This window comes from Melanotaenia boesemani, chromosome 7 (genome assembly GCF_017639745.1).
Source record: "Melanotaenia boesemani isolate fMelBoe1 chromosome 7, fMelBoe1.pri, whole genome shotgun sequence".
In the NCBI taxonomy this organism is placed as follows: Eukaryota; Metazoa; Chordata; class Actinopteri; order Atheriniformes; family Melanotaeniidae; genus Melanotaenia; species Melanotaenia boesemani.
Window position 1 is genome coordinate 1,135,664 of NC_055688.1, and position 16,478 is coordinate 1,152,141.

The following is a 16,478-nucleotide window of genomic DNA, read 5'->3' on the forward strand; positions in this document are numbered from 1 at the left end:
TTAGTTGTCAAACATGGGGCTGTCTCCATGTTTGTAAATAATTTATAAAGATGACAAACTATTTTTTAGAGATTTATGTTTAAAGATGATTATGATGTGTAGATTAGAGATGAAAGTGGTGCGAGGAGTTCAGGAGAAGCAGGAATCATCTTCATCATCTTCGTCATCAGTGACTCACCTGCAGCTCTGAGGTTTTTCTGATTCAGATCAGATCATCTGTCTAGATGTGCTCATTTTTAATACTGCAGGTCTGAACTGAACCTGTTGAACCAGAACTATTGAGTTGAACCCAAACAGGCAAGCCTATCTCCTCCTGTCTTTCAGAGGGACGTCCGGTCCGATCCCGAGGCTGTCCAGCAGGTTGCCGTAGCAGCCAACAAACTTCTGGACAGTTTGGGTTTACTGGCTGTGGAGGTAAGACACACTCCTACAACTAACCAACCAAACAACCTGTCCTACAGAGAGACAGTGTCCCCCAGCGGACTCTTTGGGCCCACATCAGCAGCGCCAGGGCCACTGGGTTTACTTGGCAGCTCTGAGTGTCCCTTAAAGCCTTTGTGTCCTGATAAAAAGCAGTTTCGCTACAGGAGACACTGAGCAGAACCAGCTGAACAAAGAGTCAAATGTCTCAGCAGATCTGTCTCCTCACGGCGTCTCAACAAACAACAAACACTCAGCGTCCTTCCTCGTCCTGCTGAGACGCTGATGGGCCCAGGTGGCTGGATGTAGGACTCAGGTCAGAGACCCGGGGACAGCGTGTCCTCTGAGGAAACTTCGTGTGGAGTTTAGGGTCAGGTGGAGGACAGTGTAGAGACAATCAGAAGACATTTTGAAGATGGATTGAGGACACCAGGTCAAGGAAATCTGGTTGGGGTTCCGGGTCAGGGAAACGGTCCGTCTGGGTTCCGGGTCAGGTGAACGGTCCGTCAGACCTGGGACGGTTTCAGTTCTGCAGCAGATGACCTGCAGTGACATCATCATCAGCTTTGTGAACAGAGGGGCGGGGCTAGTTCTGTCTGATGTGGCTTTACCTGAACTTTGACTCTGGACTCAGTTTCAAGAACTTTCCGTTCTGTGATTTGAACGATTACAGACTCCGATGTTCAGGCTTTAGTACTACCTCTGAAGAAGTACTGTCAGGCTTTAGTACTACCTCTGAAGTAGCACTGACAGGCTTTAGTACTACCTCTGAAATAGCACTGGCAGGATTTAGTACTACCTCTGAAGAAGCACTGTCAGGCTTTAGTACTACCTCTGAAGTAGCACTGACAGGCTTTAGTACTACCTCTGAAGTAGCACTGACAGGCTTTAGTACTACCTCTGAAATAGCACTGTTAGGATTTAGTACTACCTCTGAAGAAGTACTGCCAGGCTTTAGTACTACCTCTGAAGTAGCACTGACAGGCTTTAGTACTACCTCTGAAATAGCACTGGCAGGATTTAGTACTACCTCTGAAGAAGTACTGTCAGGCTTTAGTACTACCTCTGAAGTAGCACTGACAGGCTTTAGTACTACTGACAGACTTTAGTACTACCTCTGAAGTAGTACTGACAGGCTTTAGTACTACCTCTGAAGTAGTACTGACAGGCTTTAGTACTACCTCTGAAGAAGTACTGACAGGCTTTAGTACTACCTCTGAAGTAGCACTGACAGGCTTTAGTACTACCTCTGAAGTAGCACTGACAGGCTTTAGTACCACCTCTGAAGTAGCACTGACAGGCTTTAGTACTACTGACAGGCATTAGTACTACCTCTGAAGTAGTACTGACAGGCTTTAGTACTACCTCTGAAGTAGCACTGACAGGCTTTAGTACTACCTCTGAAGTAGTACTGACAGGCTTTAGTACTACCTCTGAAATAGCACTGGCAGGATTTAGTACTACCTCTGAAGAAGTACTGCCAGGCTTTAGTACTACCTCTGAAGTAGTACTGACAGGCTTTAGTACCACCTCTGAAGTAGCACTGACAGGCTTTAGTACTACTGACAGGCTTTAGTACTACCTCTGAAGTAGTACTGACAGGCTTTAGTACTATCTCTGAAGTAGCACTGACAGGCTTTAGTACTACCTCTGAAGTAGTACTGACAGGCTTTAGTACTACCTCTGATGTAGTACTGACAGGCTTTAGTACTACCTCTGAAGTAGCACTGACAGGCTTTAGTACTACCTCTGAAGTAGTACTGACAGGCTTTAGTACTACCTCTGAAGTAGCACTGACAGGCTTTAGTACTACCTCTGAAGTAGTACTGACAGGCTTTAGTACTACCTCTGAAGTAGTACTGACAGGCTTTAGTACTACCTCTGAAGTAGCACTGACAGGCTTTAGTACTACCTCTGAAGTAGTACTGACAGGCTTTAGTACTACCTCTGAAGTAGCACTGACAGGCTTTAGTACCACCTCTGAAGTAGCACTGACAGGCTTTAGTACTACTGACAGGCTTTGGTGCTACCTCTGAAGTAGTACTGACAGGCTTTAGTACTACCTCTGAAGTAGCACTGTCAGGCTTTAGTACTACCTCTGAAGTAGCACTGACAGGCTTTAGTACTACTGACAGGCTTTAGTACTACCTCTGAAGTAGTACTGACAGGCTTTAGTACTACCTCTGAAGTAGCACTGACAGGCTTTAGTACTACCTCTGAAGTAGTACTGACAGGCTTTAGTACTACCTCTGATGTGGTACTGACAGGCTTTAGTACTACCTCTGAAGTAGCATTATCAGGCTTTAGTACTACCTCTGAAGAAGTACTGACAGGCTTTAGTACTACCTCTGAAGTAGCACTGACAGGCTTTAGTACTACCTCTGAAGTAGCACTGACAGGCTTTAGTACTACCTCTGAAGTAGCACTGACAGGCTTTAGTACTACCTCTGAAGTAGCACTGACAGGCTTTAGTACTACCTCTGAAGTACCATTGTCAGGCTTTAGTACTACCTCTGAAGTAGCACTGACAGGCTTTAGTACTACCTCTGAAGTAGTACTGACAGGCTTTAGTACTACCTCTGAAGTAGCACTGACAGGCTTTAGTACTACCTCTGAAGTAGCACTGACAGGCTTTAGTACTACCTCTGAAGTAGTACTGACAGGCTTTAGTAGTACCTCTGAAGTAGTACTGACAGGCTTTAGTACTACCTCTGAAGTAGCACTGACAGGCTTTAGTACTACCTCTGAAGTAGTACTGACAGGCTTTAGTACTACCTCTGAAGTAGTACTGGCAGGCTTTAGTACTACCTCTGAAGTAGCACTGACAGGCTTTAGTACTACCTCTGAAGTAGCATTATCAGGCTTTAGTACTACCTCTGAAGTAGTACTGACAGGCTTTAGTACTACCTCTGAAGTAGCACTGACAGGCTTTAGTACTACCTCTGAAGTAGCACTGCCAGGCTTTAGTACTACCTCTGAAATAGGACTGTCAGGCTTTAGTACTACCTCTTAAGTAGTACTGTCAGGCTTTAGTACTACATCTGAAGTAGCACTGTCAGGCTTTAGTACTACCTCTGAAGTAGTACTGACAGGCTTTAGTACTACCTCTGAAGAAGTACTGACAGGCTTTAGTACTACCTCTGAAATAGCACTGTCAGGCTTTAGTACTACCTCTTAAGTAGTACTGTCAGGCTTTAGTAATACCTCTGAAGTAGCACTGACAGGCTTTAGTACTACCTCTGAAGTAGTACTGACAGGCTTTAGTACTACCTCTGAAGAAGTACTGACAGGCTTTAGTACTACCTCTGAAATAGCACTGACAGGCTTTAGTACTACCTCTTAAGTAGTACTGTCAGGCTTTAGTACTACCTCTGAAGTAACACTGACAGGCTTTAGTACTACCTCTGAAGTAGTACTGACAGGCTTTAGTACTACCTCTGAAGTAGCACTGACAGGCTTTAGTACTACCTCTGAAGTAGTACTGACAGGCTTTAGTACTACCTCTGAAGAAGTACTGACAGGCTTTAGTACTACCTCTGAAGTAGCACTGACAGGCTTTAGTACTTCCTCTGAAGTAGCATTATCAGGCTTTAGTACTACCTCTGAAGTAGTACTGACAGGCTTTAGTACTACCTCTGAAGTAGCACTGACAGGCTTTAGTACTACCTCTGAAGTAGCACTGACAGGCTTTAGTACTACCTCTGAAATAGCACTGTCAGGCTTTAGTACTACCTCTTAAGTAGTACTGTCAGGCTTTAGTACTTCCTCTGAAGTAGCACTGTCAGGCTTTAGTACTACCTCTGAAGTAGTACTGACAGGCTTTAGTACTACCTCTGAAGAAGTACTGACAGGCTTTAGTACTACCTCTGAAATAGCACTGTCAGGCTTTAGCACTTCCCTTTTAAATAGTACGGTCAGGCTTTAGTAATACCTCTGAAGTAGCACTGACAGGCTTTAGTACCACCTCTGAAGTAGCACTGACAGGCTTTAGTACTACCTCTGAAGTAGCATTATCAGGCTTTAGTACTACCTCTGAAGTAGTACTGTCAGGCTTTAGTACTACCTCTGAAGTAGCACTGACAGGCTTTAGTACTACCTCTGAAGTAGCACTGACAGGCTTTAGTACTACCTCTGAATTAGTACTGACAGGCTTTAGTACTACCTCTGAAGTAGCATTGTCAGGCTTTAGTACTACCTCTGAATTAGTACTGACAGGCTTTAGAACTACCTCTGAAGTAGTACTGTCAGGCTTTAGTACTACCTCTGAAGTAGCACTGACAGGCTTTAGTACTACCTCTGAAGTAGCATTGTCAGGCTTTAGTACTACCTCTGAGTTAGTACTGACAGGCTTTAGAACTACCTCTGAAGTAGTACCGTCAGGCTTTAGTACTACCTCTGAAGTAGCACTGACAGGCTTTAGTACTACCTCTGAAGTAGCACTGACAGGCTTTAGTACTACCTCTGAATTAGTACTGACAGGCTTTAGTACTACCTCTGAAGTAGCATTGTCAGACTTTAGTACTACCTCTGAATTAGTACTGACAGGCTTTAGAACTACCTCTGAAGTAGTACTGTCAGGCTTTAGTACTACCTCTGAAGTAGCACTGACAGGCTTTAATACTACCGCTGAAGTAGCATTGTCAGGCTTTAGTACTACCTCTGAAGTAGCACTGACAGGCTTTAGTACTACCTCTGAAGTAGTACTGTCAGGCTTTAGTACTACCTCTGAAGTAGCACTGACAGGCTTTAGTACTACCTCTGAAGTAGCACTGACAGGCTTTAGTACTACCTCTGAAGTAGCATTATCAGGCTTTAGTACTACCTCTGAAGTAGTACTGTCAGGCTTTAGTACTACCTCTGAAGTAGCACTGACAGGCTTTAGTACTACCTCTGAAGTAGTACTGTCAGGCTTTAGTACTACCTCTGAATTAGTACTGACAGGCTTTAGTACCACCTCTGAAGTAGCACTGACAGGCTTTAGTACTACCTCTGAAGTAGTACTGTCAGGCTTTAGTACTACCTCTGAAGTAGCACTGACAGGCTTTAGTACTACTTTTGAAGTAGCATTGTCAGGCTTTAGTACTACCTCTGAAGTAGCACTGACAGGCTTTAGTACTACCTCTGAAGTAGTACTGTCAGGCTTTAGTACTACCTCTGAAGTAGCACTGACAGGCTTTAGTACTACCTCTGAAGTAGTACTGTCAGGCTTTAGTACTACCTCTGAATTAGTACTGACAGGCTTTAGTACTACCTCTGAAGTAGCACTGACAGGCTTTAGTACTACCTCTGAAATAGCACTGTTAGGATTTAGTACTACCTCTGAAGAAGTACTGCCAGGCTTTAGTACTACCTCTGAAGTAGCACTGACAGGCTTTAGTACTACCTCTGAAATAGCACTGGCAGGATTTAGTACTACCTCTGAAGAAGTACTGTCAGGCTTTAGTACTACCTCTGAAGTAGCACTGACAGGCTTTAGTACTACTGACAGACTTTAGTACTACCTCTGAAGTAGTACTGACAGGCTTTAGTACTACCTCTGAAGTAGTACTGACAGGCTTTAGTACTACCTCTGAAGAAGTACTGACAGGCTTTAGTACTACCTCTGAAGTAGCACTGACAGGCTTTAGTACTACCTCTGAAGTAGCACTGACAGGCTTTAGTACCACCTCTGAAGTAGCACTGACAGGCTTTAGTACTACTGACAGGCATTAGTACTACCTCTGAAGTAGTACTGACAGGCTTTAGTACTACCTCTGAAGTAGCACTGACAGGCTTTAGTACTACCTCTGAAGTAGTACTGACAGGCTTTAGTACTACCTCTGAAATAGCACTGGCAGGATTTAGTACTACCTCTGAAGAAGTACTGCCAGGCTTTAGTACTACCTCTGAAGTAGTACTGACAGGCTTTAGTACCACCTCTGAAGTAGCACTGACAGGCTTTAGTACTACTGACAGGCTTTAGTACTACCTCTGAAGTAGTACTGACAGGCTTTAGTACTATCTCTGAAGTAGCACTGACAGGCTTTAGTACTACCTCTGAAGTAGTACTGACAGGCTTTAGTACTACCTCTGATGTAGTACTGACAGGCTTTAGTACTACCTCTGAAGTAGCACTGACAGGCTTTAGTACTACCTCTGAAGTAGTACTGACAGGCTTTAGTACTACCTCTGAAGTAGCACTGACAGGCTTTAGTACTACCTCTGAAGTAGTACTGACAGGCTTTAGTACTACCTCTGAAGTAGTACTGACAGGCTTTAGTACTACCTCTGAAGTAGCACTGACAGGCTTTAGTACTACCTCTGAAGTAGTACTGACAGGCTTTAGTACTACCTCTGAAGTAGCACTGACAGGCTTTAGTACCACCTCTGAAGTAGCACTGACAGGCTTTAGTACTACTGACAGGCTTTGGTGCTACCTCTGAAGTAGTACTGACAGGCTTTAGTACTACCTCTGAAGTAGCACTGTCAGGCTTTAGTACTACCTCTGAAGTAGCACTGACAGGCTTTAGTACTACTGACAGGCTTTAGTACTACCTCTGAAGTAGTACTGACAGGCTTTAGTACTACCTCTGAAGTAGCACTGACAGGCTTTAGTACTACCTCTGAAGTAGTACTGACAGGCTTTAGTACTACCTCTGATGTGGTACTGACAGGCTTTAGTACTACCTCTGAAGTAGCATTATCAGGCTTTAGTACTACCTCTGAAGAAGTACTGACAGGCTTTAGTACTACCTCTGAAGTAGCACTGACAGGCTTTAGTACTACCTCTGAAGTAGCACTGACAGGCTTTAGTACTACCTCTGAAGTAGCACTGACAGGCTTTAGTACTACCTCTGAAGTAGCACTGACAGGCTTTAGTACTACCTCTGAAGTACCATTGTCAGGCTTTAGTACTACCTCTGAAGTAGCACTGACAGGCTTTAGTACTACCTCTGAAGTAGTACTGACAGGCTTTAGTACTACCTCTGAAGTAGCACTGACAGGCTTTAGTACTACCTCTGAAGTAGCACTGACAGGCTTTAGTACTACCTCTGAAGTAGTACTGACAGGCTTTAGTAGTACCTCTGAAGTAGTACTGACAGGCTTTAGTACTACCTCTGAAGTAGCACTGACAGGCTTTAGTACTACCTCTGAAGTAGTACTGACAGGCTTTAGTACTACCTCTGAAGTAGTACTGGCAGGCTTTAGTACTACCTCTGAAGTAGCACTGACAGGCTTTAGTACTACCTTTGAAGTAGCATTATCAGGCTTTAGTACTACCTCTGAAGTAGTACTGACAGGCTTTAGTACTACCTCTGAAGTAGCACTGACAGGCTTTAGTACTACCTCTGAAGTAGCACTGCCAGGCTTTAGTACTACCTCTGAAATAGGACTGTCAGGCTTTAGTACTACCTCTTAAGTAGTACTGTCAGGCTTTAGTACTACCTCTGAAGTAGCACTGTCAGGCTTTAGTACTACCTCTGAAGTAGTACTGACAGGCTTTAGTACTACCTCTGAAGAAGTACTGACAGGCTTTAGTACTACCTCTGAAATAGCACTGTCAGGCTTTAGTACTACCTCTTAAGTAGTACTGTCAGGCTTTAGTAATACCTCTGAAGTAGCACTGACAGGCTTTAGTACTACCTCTGAAGTAGTACTGACAGGCTTTAGTACTACCTCTGAAGAAGTACTGACAGGCTTTAGTACTACCTCTGAAATAGCACTGACAGGCTTTAGTACTACCTCTTAAGTAGTACTGTCAGGCTTTAGTACTACCTCTGAAGTAACACTGACAGGCTTTAGTACTACCTCTGAAGTAGTACTGACAGGCTTTAGTACTACCTCTGAAGTAGCACTGACAGGCTTTAGTACTACCTCTGAAGTAGTACTGACAGGCTTTAGTACTACCTCTGAAGAAGTACTGACAGGCTTTAGTACTACCTCTGAAGTAGCACTGACAGGCTTTAGTACTTCCTCTGAAGTAGCATTATCAGGCTTTAGTACTACCTCTGAAGTAGTACTGACAGGCTTTAGTACTACCTCTGAAGTAGCACTGACAGGCTTTAGTACTACCTCTGAAGTAGCACTGACAGGCTTTAGTACTACCTCTGAAATAGCACTGTCAGGCTTTAGTACTACCTCTTAAGTAGTACTGTCAGGCTTTAGTACTTCCTCTGAAGTAGCACTGTCAGGCTTTAGTACTACGTCTGAAGTAGTACTGACAGGCTTTAGTACTACCTCTGAAGAAGTACTGACAGGCTTTAGTACTACCTCTGAAATAGCACTGTCAGGCTTTAGCACTTCCCTTTAAATAGTACGGTCAGGCTTTAGTAATACCTCTGAAGTAGCACTGACAGGCTTTAGTACCACCTCTGAAGTAGCACTGACAGGCTTTAGTACTACCTCTGAAGTAGCATTATCAGGCTTTAGTACTACCTCTGAAGTAGTACTGTCAGGCTTTAGTACTACCTCTGAAGTAGCACTGACAGGCTTTAGTACTACCTCTGAAGTAGCACTGACAGGCTTTAGTACTACCTCTGAATTAGTGCTGACAGGCTTTAGTACTACCTCTGAAGTAGCATTGTCAGGCTTTAGTACTACCTCTGAATTAGTACTGACAGGCTTTAGAACTACCTCTGAAGTAGTACTGTCAGGCTTTAGTACTACCTCTGAAGTAGCACTGACAGGCTTTAGTACTACCTCTGAAGTAGCATTGTCAGGCTTTAGTACTACCTCTGAGTTAGTACTGACAGGCTTTAGAACTACCTCTGAAGTAGTACCGTCAGGCTTTAGTACTACCTCTGAAGTAGCACTGACAGGCTTTAGTACTACCTCTGAAGTAGCACTGACAGGCTTTAGTACTACCTCTGAATTAGTACTGACAGGCTTTAGTACTACCTCTGAAGTAGCATTGTCAGGCTTTAGTACTACCTCTGAATTAGTACTGACAGGCTTTAGAACTACCTCTGAAGTAGTACTGTCAGGCTTTAGTACTACCTCTGAAGTAGCACTGACAGGCTTTAATACTACCGCTGAAGTAGCATTGTCAGGCTTTAGTACTACCTCTGAAGTAGCACTGACAGGCTTTAGTACTACCTCTGAAGTAGTACTGTCAGGCTTTAGTACTACCTCTGAAGTAGCACTGACAGGCTTTAGTACTACCTCTGAAGTAGCACTGACAGGCTTTAGTACTACCTCTGAAGTAGCATTATCAGGCTTTAGTACTACCTCTGAAGTAGTACTGTCAGGCTTTAGTACTACCTCTGAAGTAGCACTGACAGGCTTTAGTACTACCTCTTAAGTAGTACTGTCAGGCTTTAGTACTACCTCTGAATTAGTACTGACAGGCTTTAGTACCACCTCTGAAGTAGCACTGACAGGCTTTAGTACTACCTCTGAAGTAGTACTGTCAGGCTTTAGTACTACCTCTGAAGTAGCACTGACAGGCTTTAGTACTACTTTTGAAGTAGCATTGTCAGGCTTTAGTACTACCTCTGAAGTAGCACTGACAGGCTTTAGTACTACCTCTGAAGTAGTACTGTCAGGCTTTAGTACTACCTCTGAAGTAGCACTGACAGGCTTTAGTACTACCTCTGAAGTAGTACTGTCAGGCTTTAGTACTACCTCTGAATTAGTACTGACAGGCTTTAGTACTACCTCTGAAGTAGTACTGTCAGGCTTTAGTACTACCTCTGAATTAGTACTGACAGGCTTTAGTACTACCTCTGAAGTAGTACTGTCCGGCTTTAGTACTTTTTATTCTGATTGTGAGAAAAGACACACATCCTCCTTTTGGCGGTTTTAAACCCGAGTCCAGATCCTGATCTGCACCCTGGTTCAGTCTGCGGACTAAAACCTTCCTCTGGTTATTGTTGAACCGGTTCTGATCCAGCTGGTGAGGTGAGTTCAGATATGTCTGTCAAAGACGGCTGTAATATCCTGGTATTACCTGTTCTGATGTTCTTTGTCTCAAACGTCAGAGGTAGTTTGACTTGAGATCCAACAGAGAGGATCTGGTCTCGGTTTGGCCTTAGAAGCTAATGATGCTAATGATGCTAATGATGTTAACGTTGCTAATGACTTGAATGTAATGTTTGCTATGAAAATGGAGGAAAGTAAACAGAGGAACAACACCTCAGGATTATTCAGATTATTCAGGACCAGAACATCTCGTGTTGGATTTGTTTCCAAATGAGTCTTTTGCTGATTTCTATCGAAAGGACAACTTCAGTCCTCTCAGAGACAAAGTTGTTGATGATCCAGAGTTTGTCTGGAGTCTTAGCGGTTCTGTTCCTCTGTGGTCCTTCATTTCCTCAGGTTTGATCAGTATGATGACCTTTGTATCCTGTGGGCTGTACAAGGATTGGCTGGAGGTTCTGCTTGGTTCTGTGTTGGTTGTCATGTTAGAACCTTCCTGCAGCTCCGTCTCACTGTTACTGTCTCTGTTCTCCAGTTAGCCGGGATGAAAAGCTGGGTCGACCTGAGGAATGAGATCATCTTCCTGACTCAAAACGCCACCTCATCACCCAGCACCATGTACCAGGCCGTGTCCAGGATCGTGTGTGGTCACCCTGAAGGCGGAGGCCTGCAGATCAAGTCCCTCAACTGGTACGAAGACAGCAATTACAAGGCTCTGTTCGGGAACCACAACAGCAGTGAGGACGACGCCGCCACCCACTACGACAACTCCTCCAGTGAGTCTTCAGGCTCTTTTTACTAGTCCATAGGTCTAGTCCATGGACCTGGTCCACAGGTCTAGTCCACAGTCCTGGTCCACAGGTCTAGTCCACGGATCTGGTCCACGGTCCAGGGGCCTCATGTACAAATGCATAAAAATGTTCTTTGCACATCTTCCGATACAATTTTTTCTGTCTGATACAAATTCTGATTCGTAGGGTTTCTGCCGATACTGATACCAGAGTTATTTTATTAAGAGGTCTATTAAACCGATAATTCTGGTAAATTATATTTACTAGAGACTGTTGTTCAACGGTCGAGCATAAGTTAAACTCTAAAACGTCAATTAACACATAAAAATAGATGCACGTAGCAGCACTGCTGTTTGCTTCCAGATGGTCTGCCAGCGTTCATGTCGCCTCTGGAGACTTCAGCCCTGCATGTCAGGCATGTCGCTGTTTTGCTATCAAGATTTAATAATAAAGCCAAATTAGCCTTATGCTAATGCTAAATGTTAGCACAACAGTGAAAATCAGGTTTATTGCCAAGTAGGTCTTTGTTTTGGTGGTGGGTGCCAACAAGAGCAGATATATACAAAAACTTAAATAAAACCACTGTTGAACCAGTGTCAGAGACATGGGGGGGGGTTGAACCAGTGTCAGAGACATGGGGGGGGGGTTGAACCAGTGTCAGAGACATGGGGGGGGTTTGAACCAGTGTCAGAGACATGGGGGGGGGGTTGAACCAGTGTCAGAGACATGGGGGGGGGGTTGAACCAGTGTCAGAGACATGGGGGGGGAGTTGAACCAGTGTCAGAGACATGGGGGGGGGGGGGTTGAACCAGTGTCAGAGACATGGGGGGGGGGTTGAACCAGTGTCAGAGACATGGGGGGGGGGGGTTGAACCAGTGTCAGAGACATGGGGGGGGGTTTGAACCAGTGTCAGAGACATGGGGGGGGGGGGTTGAACCAGTGTCAGAGACATGGGGGGGGGGTTGAACCAGTGTCAGAGACATGGGGGGTCCTGCGCCATGTTGATGAGGCCGGCTGCAGAGGGGCAGAAACTGTTTTTATGACGTGAGGTTTTGGTTCTCATGGCCTGCAGCCTCTTACCAGAGGGGAGCATCTTGAAAGTTTGTGACCGGGGTGGGAGGGGTCAGCCACCATCTTTCCTGCACGCCTCAGGGACCTGGCGGTGAACAAGTCCTGGAGGGAAGGCAGGTTGCACCTAATCAGCTTCTCTGCAGAGCGAATGATGCGCTGCAGTCTGCTCTTGTCCTTGGCAGCAGCGTACCACATGGTGATGGAGGAGCTGAGGATGGACTCGATGATGAAGGTGTAGAAGTACACCATCACTGTCTTTGGCAGGTTGAACTTCTTCAGCTACCGCAGGAAGTACATCCTCTGCTGGGCTTTCTTGGTGAGGAAGGATTAGTGAAGTTCCTGTGTGTTAGTTGTGGTGTTGGGCAGGAAAATTGATTTCTGGTGTTGGATGGTGTTTAGTCAGAAAGGTTTACTTTTGTCAGGGTCGAGGAGTATTTGCAATGCTAGTATGGTATCGGCCTGACTAATATTTTGAAAAAACAGATTATGAGCAGCTGTCTGAGGCGGTCTGTCCTCGTCGACACTAAAGCCTTTTTACTACGGCTGGAGTGAGTTGTGAGAAAAAGTTTGTGTGAGCTGTGGGTTTGTCTTAGTGGCCACAGATGCTTTTATTGTTCCAGAGGGCTGGGACTGGTTGTTAGGAGCCTTACTGTGGTATTAGATGAAAACGAGTAAGTATAATGTAGAGGTCGGTTTTTGTGATTTGGGTGAGTTGTTCAGTTAACTGAGATGATTGTTTCATTGTTTAGCTTTATTTTTTGCTACTGAAGAAGTTCAGTTCTCTTAATTCCATATTATTGTATCAGTGTGTGAAATGATATAAGCTGATTATCTGTGAACGGGTGGTGGATGTGTGGAATTCCCTTTGTTCACAGGTGAAGAAATGGATGGCATAGTTCTGTGAAAATGGGCTTCATGGTGGCGTGGTGGCTAGCTAAAACTCAAGAGTAAATTACTCTACTTACCTCCTCAGCAATGGTTTCACATCACTTAATGCAAAAAGTAGCAGTTACCAACCCAAGCAAGTGTGAAAACAGAGTAATGCAGATTACTCCATCATTACTGCACAAACTATTGCATTTAAGTAAATTACAGCACATTTAATCATCATTACTGGCATGCTGGGAAGCTCCGCCCACCGATCGTCAGTAAGTTATTTTGTCTTTCCTCCACCTCTGATTCAACCACATCAGTTTAATATTTTATTAAATTCAGTCAGTTGGGAGGCATCAACCATCATCATCTGGATGTCCACAGATTTCACTGTCACAGACAGATTGACTAACAATAAAAACGTCCAACATTCTTTAAACATGATGTTTGAGGAACATCTGTTCCACCTGCAGGTTCAGGCTGGCACAGATCTCGACCAGCTTGGTCCGCCTCACGTCAAACCGGCACGTCTTTAATGTGAGCGCTTCATGTGTGTGTTGCAGCTCCGTACTGTAACGGTCTGGTCAGGAGCATGGACTCAAACCCGATGTCCCGGATGATCTGGCAGGCTCTGAAGCCTCTGCTGCTGGGGAAGATCCTGTACACCCCCCACACCCCCGCCACACAGAGGATCATCCATGAGGTATGACATCACTTCCTGTTTTTTTCTCACCACTCCTGAATAAACTGATTGTTGTCCAGAAACGTTTTCCTGGATTTGATGACGTCACCACTGAATAATTAGCATAATACTCACACAGCTGTGACAGAGAAATCTGTCTGAGCGCATCAGTCAACTGACCAATTAGAGCAGAGATGCAGCTGTCATGCTGCAGGTAACACGGAGTAGGTGGAGGAGACGATCGGATATCAACTGTGTTTGTTTCTGTGTTGCCTTCAGGTGAACCGGACCTTTCAGGAGCTTGGTGTGTTCAGGGACCTGGGCGGCATGTGGGAGGAAGTGAGGCCTAAAGTGTGGGACTTCATGGAGAACAGCCAGCAGATGGACCTGATCAGGGTGAACAGGCTCCGCCCACCACCTCACCTTTTCTGTTCCTCCCTCCGCAGGATGTATTTATTTAAGACTTGAATGAACCAAACCCCCTTTCCTTTCTCCTCCTGTCTCTCCTTTAGACTCTGCTGAAGAACAACGCCACCGCCTCTTACTTCCACGCTCAGCTGACCAACACCGACTGGACCGTGTCTGACATTTCAGACTTCCTGTCTAAGAAAGTGGACGAGTCGCGACCGCCAGGCAGCGCCCTCACCTGGAGAGAGGTGTTTAACGAGACGGACCAGGCCATCATGAGCATCTCCCGCTTCATGGAGGTCGGTGTGGAACTGAGGGGCCGGCTCAGCTCAACTTCCAGTACCAAACCAGTTATCAGCTGATTGAGCTGCTAGTTGTCACATGACCTGACCTGTGTTTGTGTGTTAGTGTGTGAACCTGGACAAACTGGAGCCGGTCTCCACTGAAGAGCGACTCATTAACCAGTCCCTGCTATTACTGGAGGACCGGAAGTTCTGGGCAGGAATCGTGTTCCCGGACATCCCCGCCAACGCCACCGAGCTCCCGTCCAAACTCAACTACAAGATCCGTATGGACATTGACAATGTGGAGCGGACCAACAAGATCAAAGACGCGTAAGGACACACACACACACACAGTTTACGTCTTTATATCGAACATGTTCCTAAGCTGTCGTCCATCTTTTATTCTCCAAACTGAGCATGCTCAGACCACTGCCACCATCACACCTCTGCTGTCCAGCAGGACTTGGATGTTCCTACTGTTTTCTGTGTTCCCTCAGGTACTGGGACCCTGGTCCTCGCGCTGACCCGTTTGAGGACATGCGGTACATCTGGGGCGGGTTCTCCTACCTGCAGGATGTCATCGAGCACGGCATCATCCGAGCGATAACAGGCACAAAGGAGAAGACCGGGGTATACATCCAACAGATGCCGTACCCCTGCTATGTGGATGACATGTAGGACGACTTGCAGCATCTACGTCCACAGGTCTTGTCCTCTCTGATCCAGTTCTTAATGTGTCCTTCTCGTCTCATTCTCAGTTTTCTGCGGGTGATGAGCCGCTCCATGCCGCTCTTCATGACGCTGGCCTGGATGTACTCTGTGTCCATCATCCTGAAGAGCGTTGTGTATGAGAAGGAAGCCCGTCTGAAGGAGACCATGAGGATCATGGGCCTGGACAACGGCATCCTATGGTTCAGCTGGTTCATCAGCAGCCTGATTCCTCTGCTGATCAGTGCCGGATTGCTGGTTCTGCTGCTCAAGGTGATCAACACAGAACATTCACAGAAGTCCGAAACAAGCTGCAGAAAAGCAGAAATGAACCCTGTTTTTATCTGAACATTGTGAACATGGAGCCATCTAATCAGGTCCATTTAAGACTAAAAGTTCTTTGTCCAGAACCTGCAGGTCTGCAGCGACTGAGAATTTACATGCACATTAAAGTTCATATAGTCTGGTTTCCATGTTTATTGGCAGTTAAAACAACATAAACATCAGACACAGTTAAAAAACAGGTGTGCTGGTGTTTTAGTGATTTTATAAACCATAAAAATGTTTCTGTACGGAGAGAAAAGACTTCTGCAGGGTGGGACTGCTCGAATATTTAACGTGTTATGAGGGAAAGAGGAAATGAGATGCTAACAAAATCCATGAAGACGTTAGCTGGGCTGCTTCCCAGGCTGAACTAGCAGGACCTAACAGTTAGCAACCAGGATTTGGTTCTGCTGAGTGAGTCTGGACCTGGACTGGGCTGAACAATCAGGGAGCAGCAGTTTTTATCCTTAATGAAAGCCACCCGCTCAACCTGGTGACCCCCACCCAGGGTTGTTTTTGGCAGTTTTAGTCTTCAGGACGAAAATGTTTATTAGTTTTAGTCACGTTTTAGTCGTGTCTAAGTTTGATAGTTTTAGTCAAAGAAAGTATTAGATTTTAACAAATGAATTTAGGTCAGTAATACGTATTAAAGTGGAATCAAGGTTAGCAGGTTATAACAAGTAATTAATAAAACAAGTTAACCTTAATGCTTTTACATAATAACCAGATCCTTTACCAGACTGAAGCTTAGCCGAGACTTTACCATCAACAGGGATGAAATGCTGCCGTGTTACTTAACTGCTGCTGGACAGAAACTTTTATTTCTATATTTCACCTTTTTTCATGAACAGATGCCCGACTTCATCATACAAACATGTCACACGAGAAAATATCAGATCTATAAGTTCAACATACAGCAACACATTGTGAGCTTGTTGTTTGGTTATTTTCATCATTAATTAAAAGGAATGTTTTTAGACTTCGAAGGTTTCTATCCAGCAAATACTGGAATTAGTTTCT

General features: G+C 45.0%; 1 protein-coding gene across 2 annotated transcripts in view; it reads left to right on the forward strand.

Moving 5' to 3' along the window:
• Window positions 1–16,478, forward strand: part of abca1b (ATP-binding cassette, sub-family A (ABC1), member 1B) — a 55,038-nt gene that overhangs the window by 16,799 nt on the left and 21,761 nt on the right. For both annotated transcript variants that reach the window (XM_041990020.1, XM_041990021.1), the window contains exons 8-15: window positions 325–414; window positions 10,853–11,093; window positions 13,616–13,755; window positions 14,014–14,130; window positions 14,247–14,441; window positions 14,551–14,756; window positions 14,924–15,100; window positions 15,185–15,407. In XM_041990020.1, coding sequence (XP_041845954.1) covers window positions 325–414; window positions 10,853–11,093; window positions 13,616–13,755; window positions 14,014–14,130; window positions 14,247–14,441; window positions 14,551–14,756; window positions 14,924–15,100; window positions 15,185–15,407 — 1,389 coding nt within the window. The remainder of the gene's footprint in view (window positions 1–324; window positions 415–10,852; window positions 11,094–13,615; window positions 13,756–14,013; window positions 14,131–14,246; window positions 14,442–14,550; window positions 14,757–14,923; window positions 15,101–15,184; window positions 15,408–16,478) is intronic.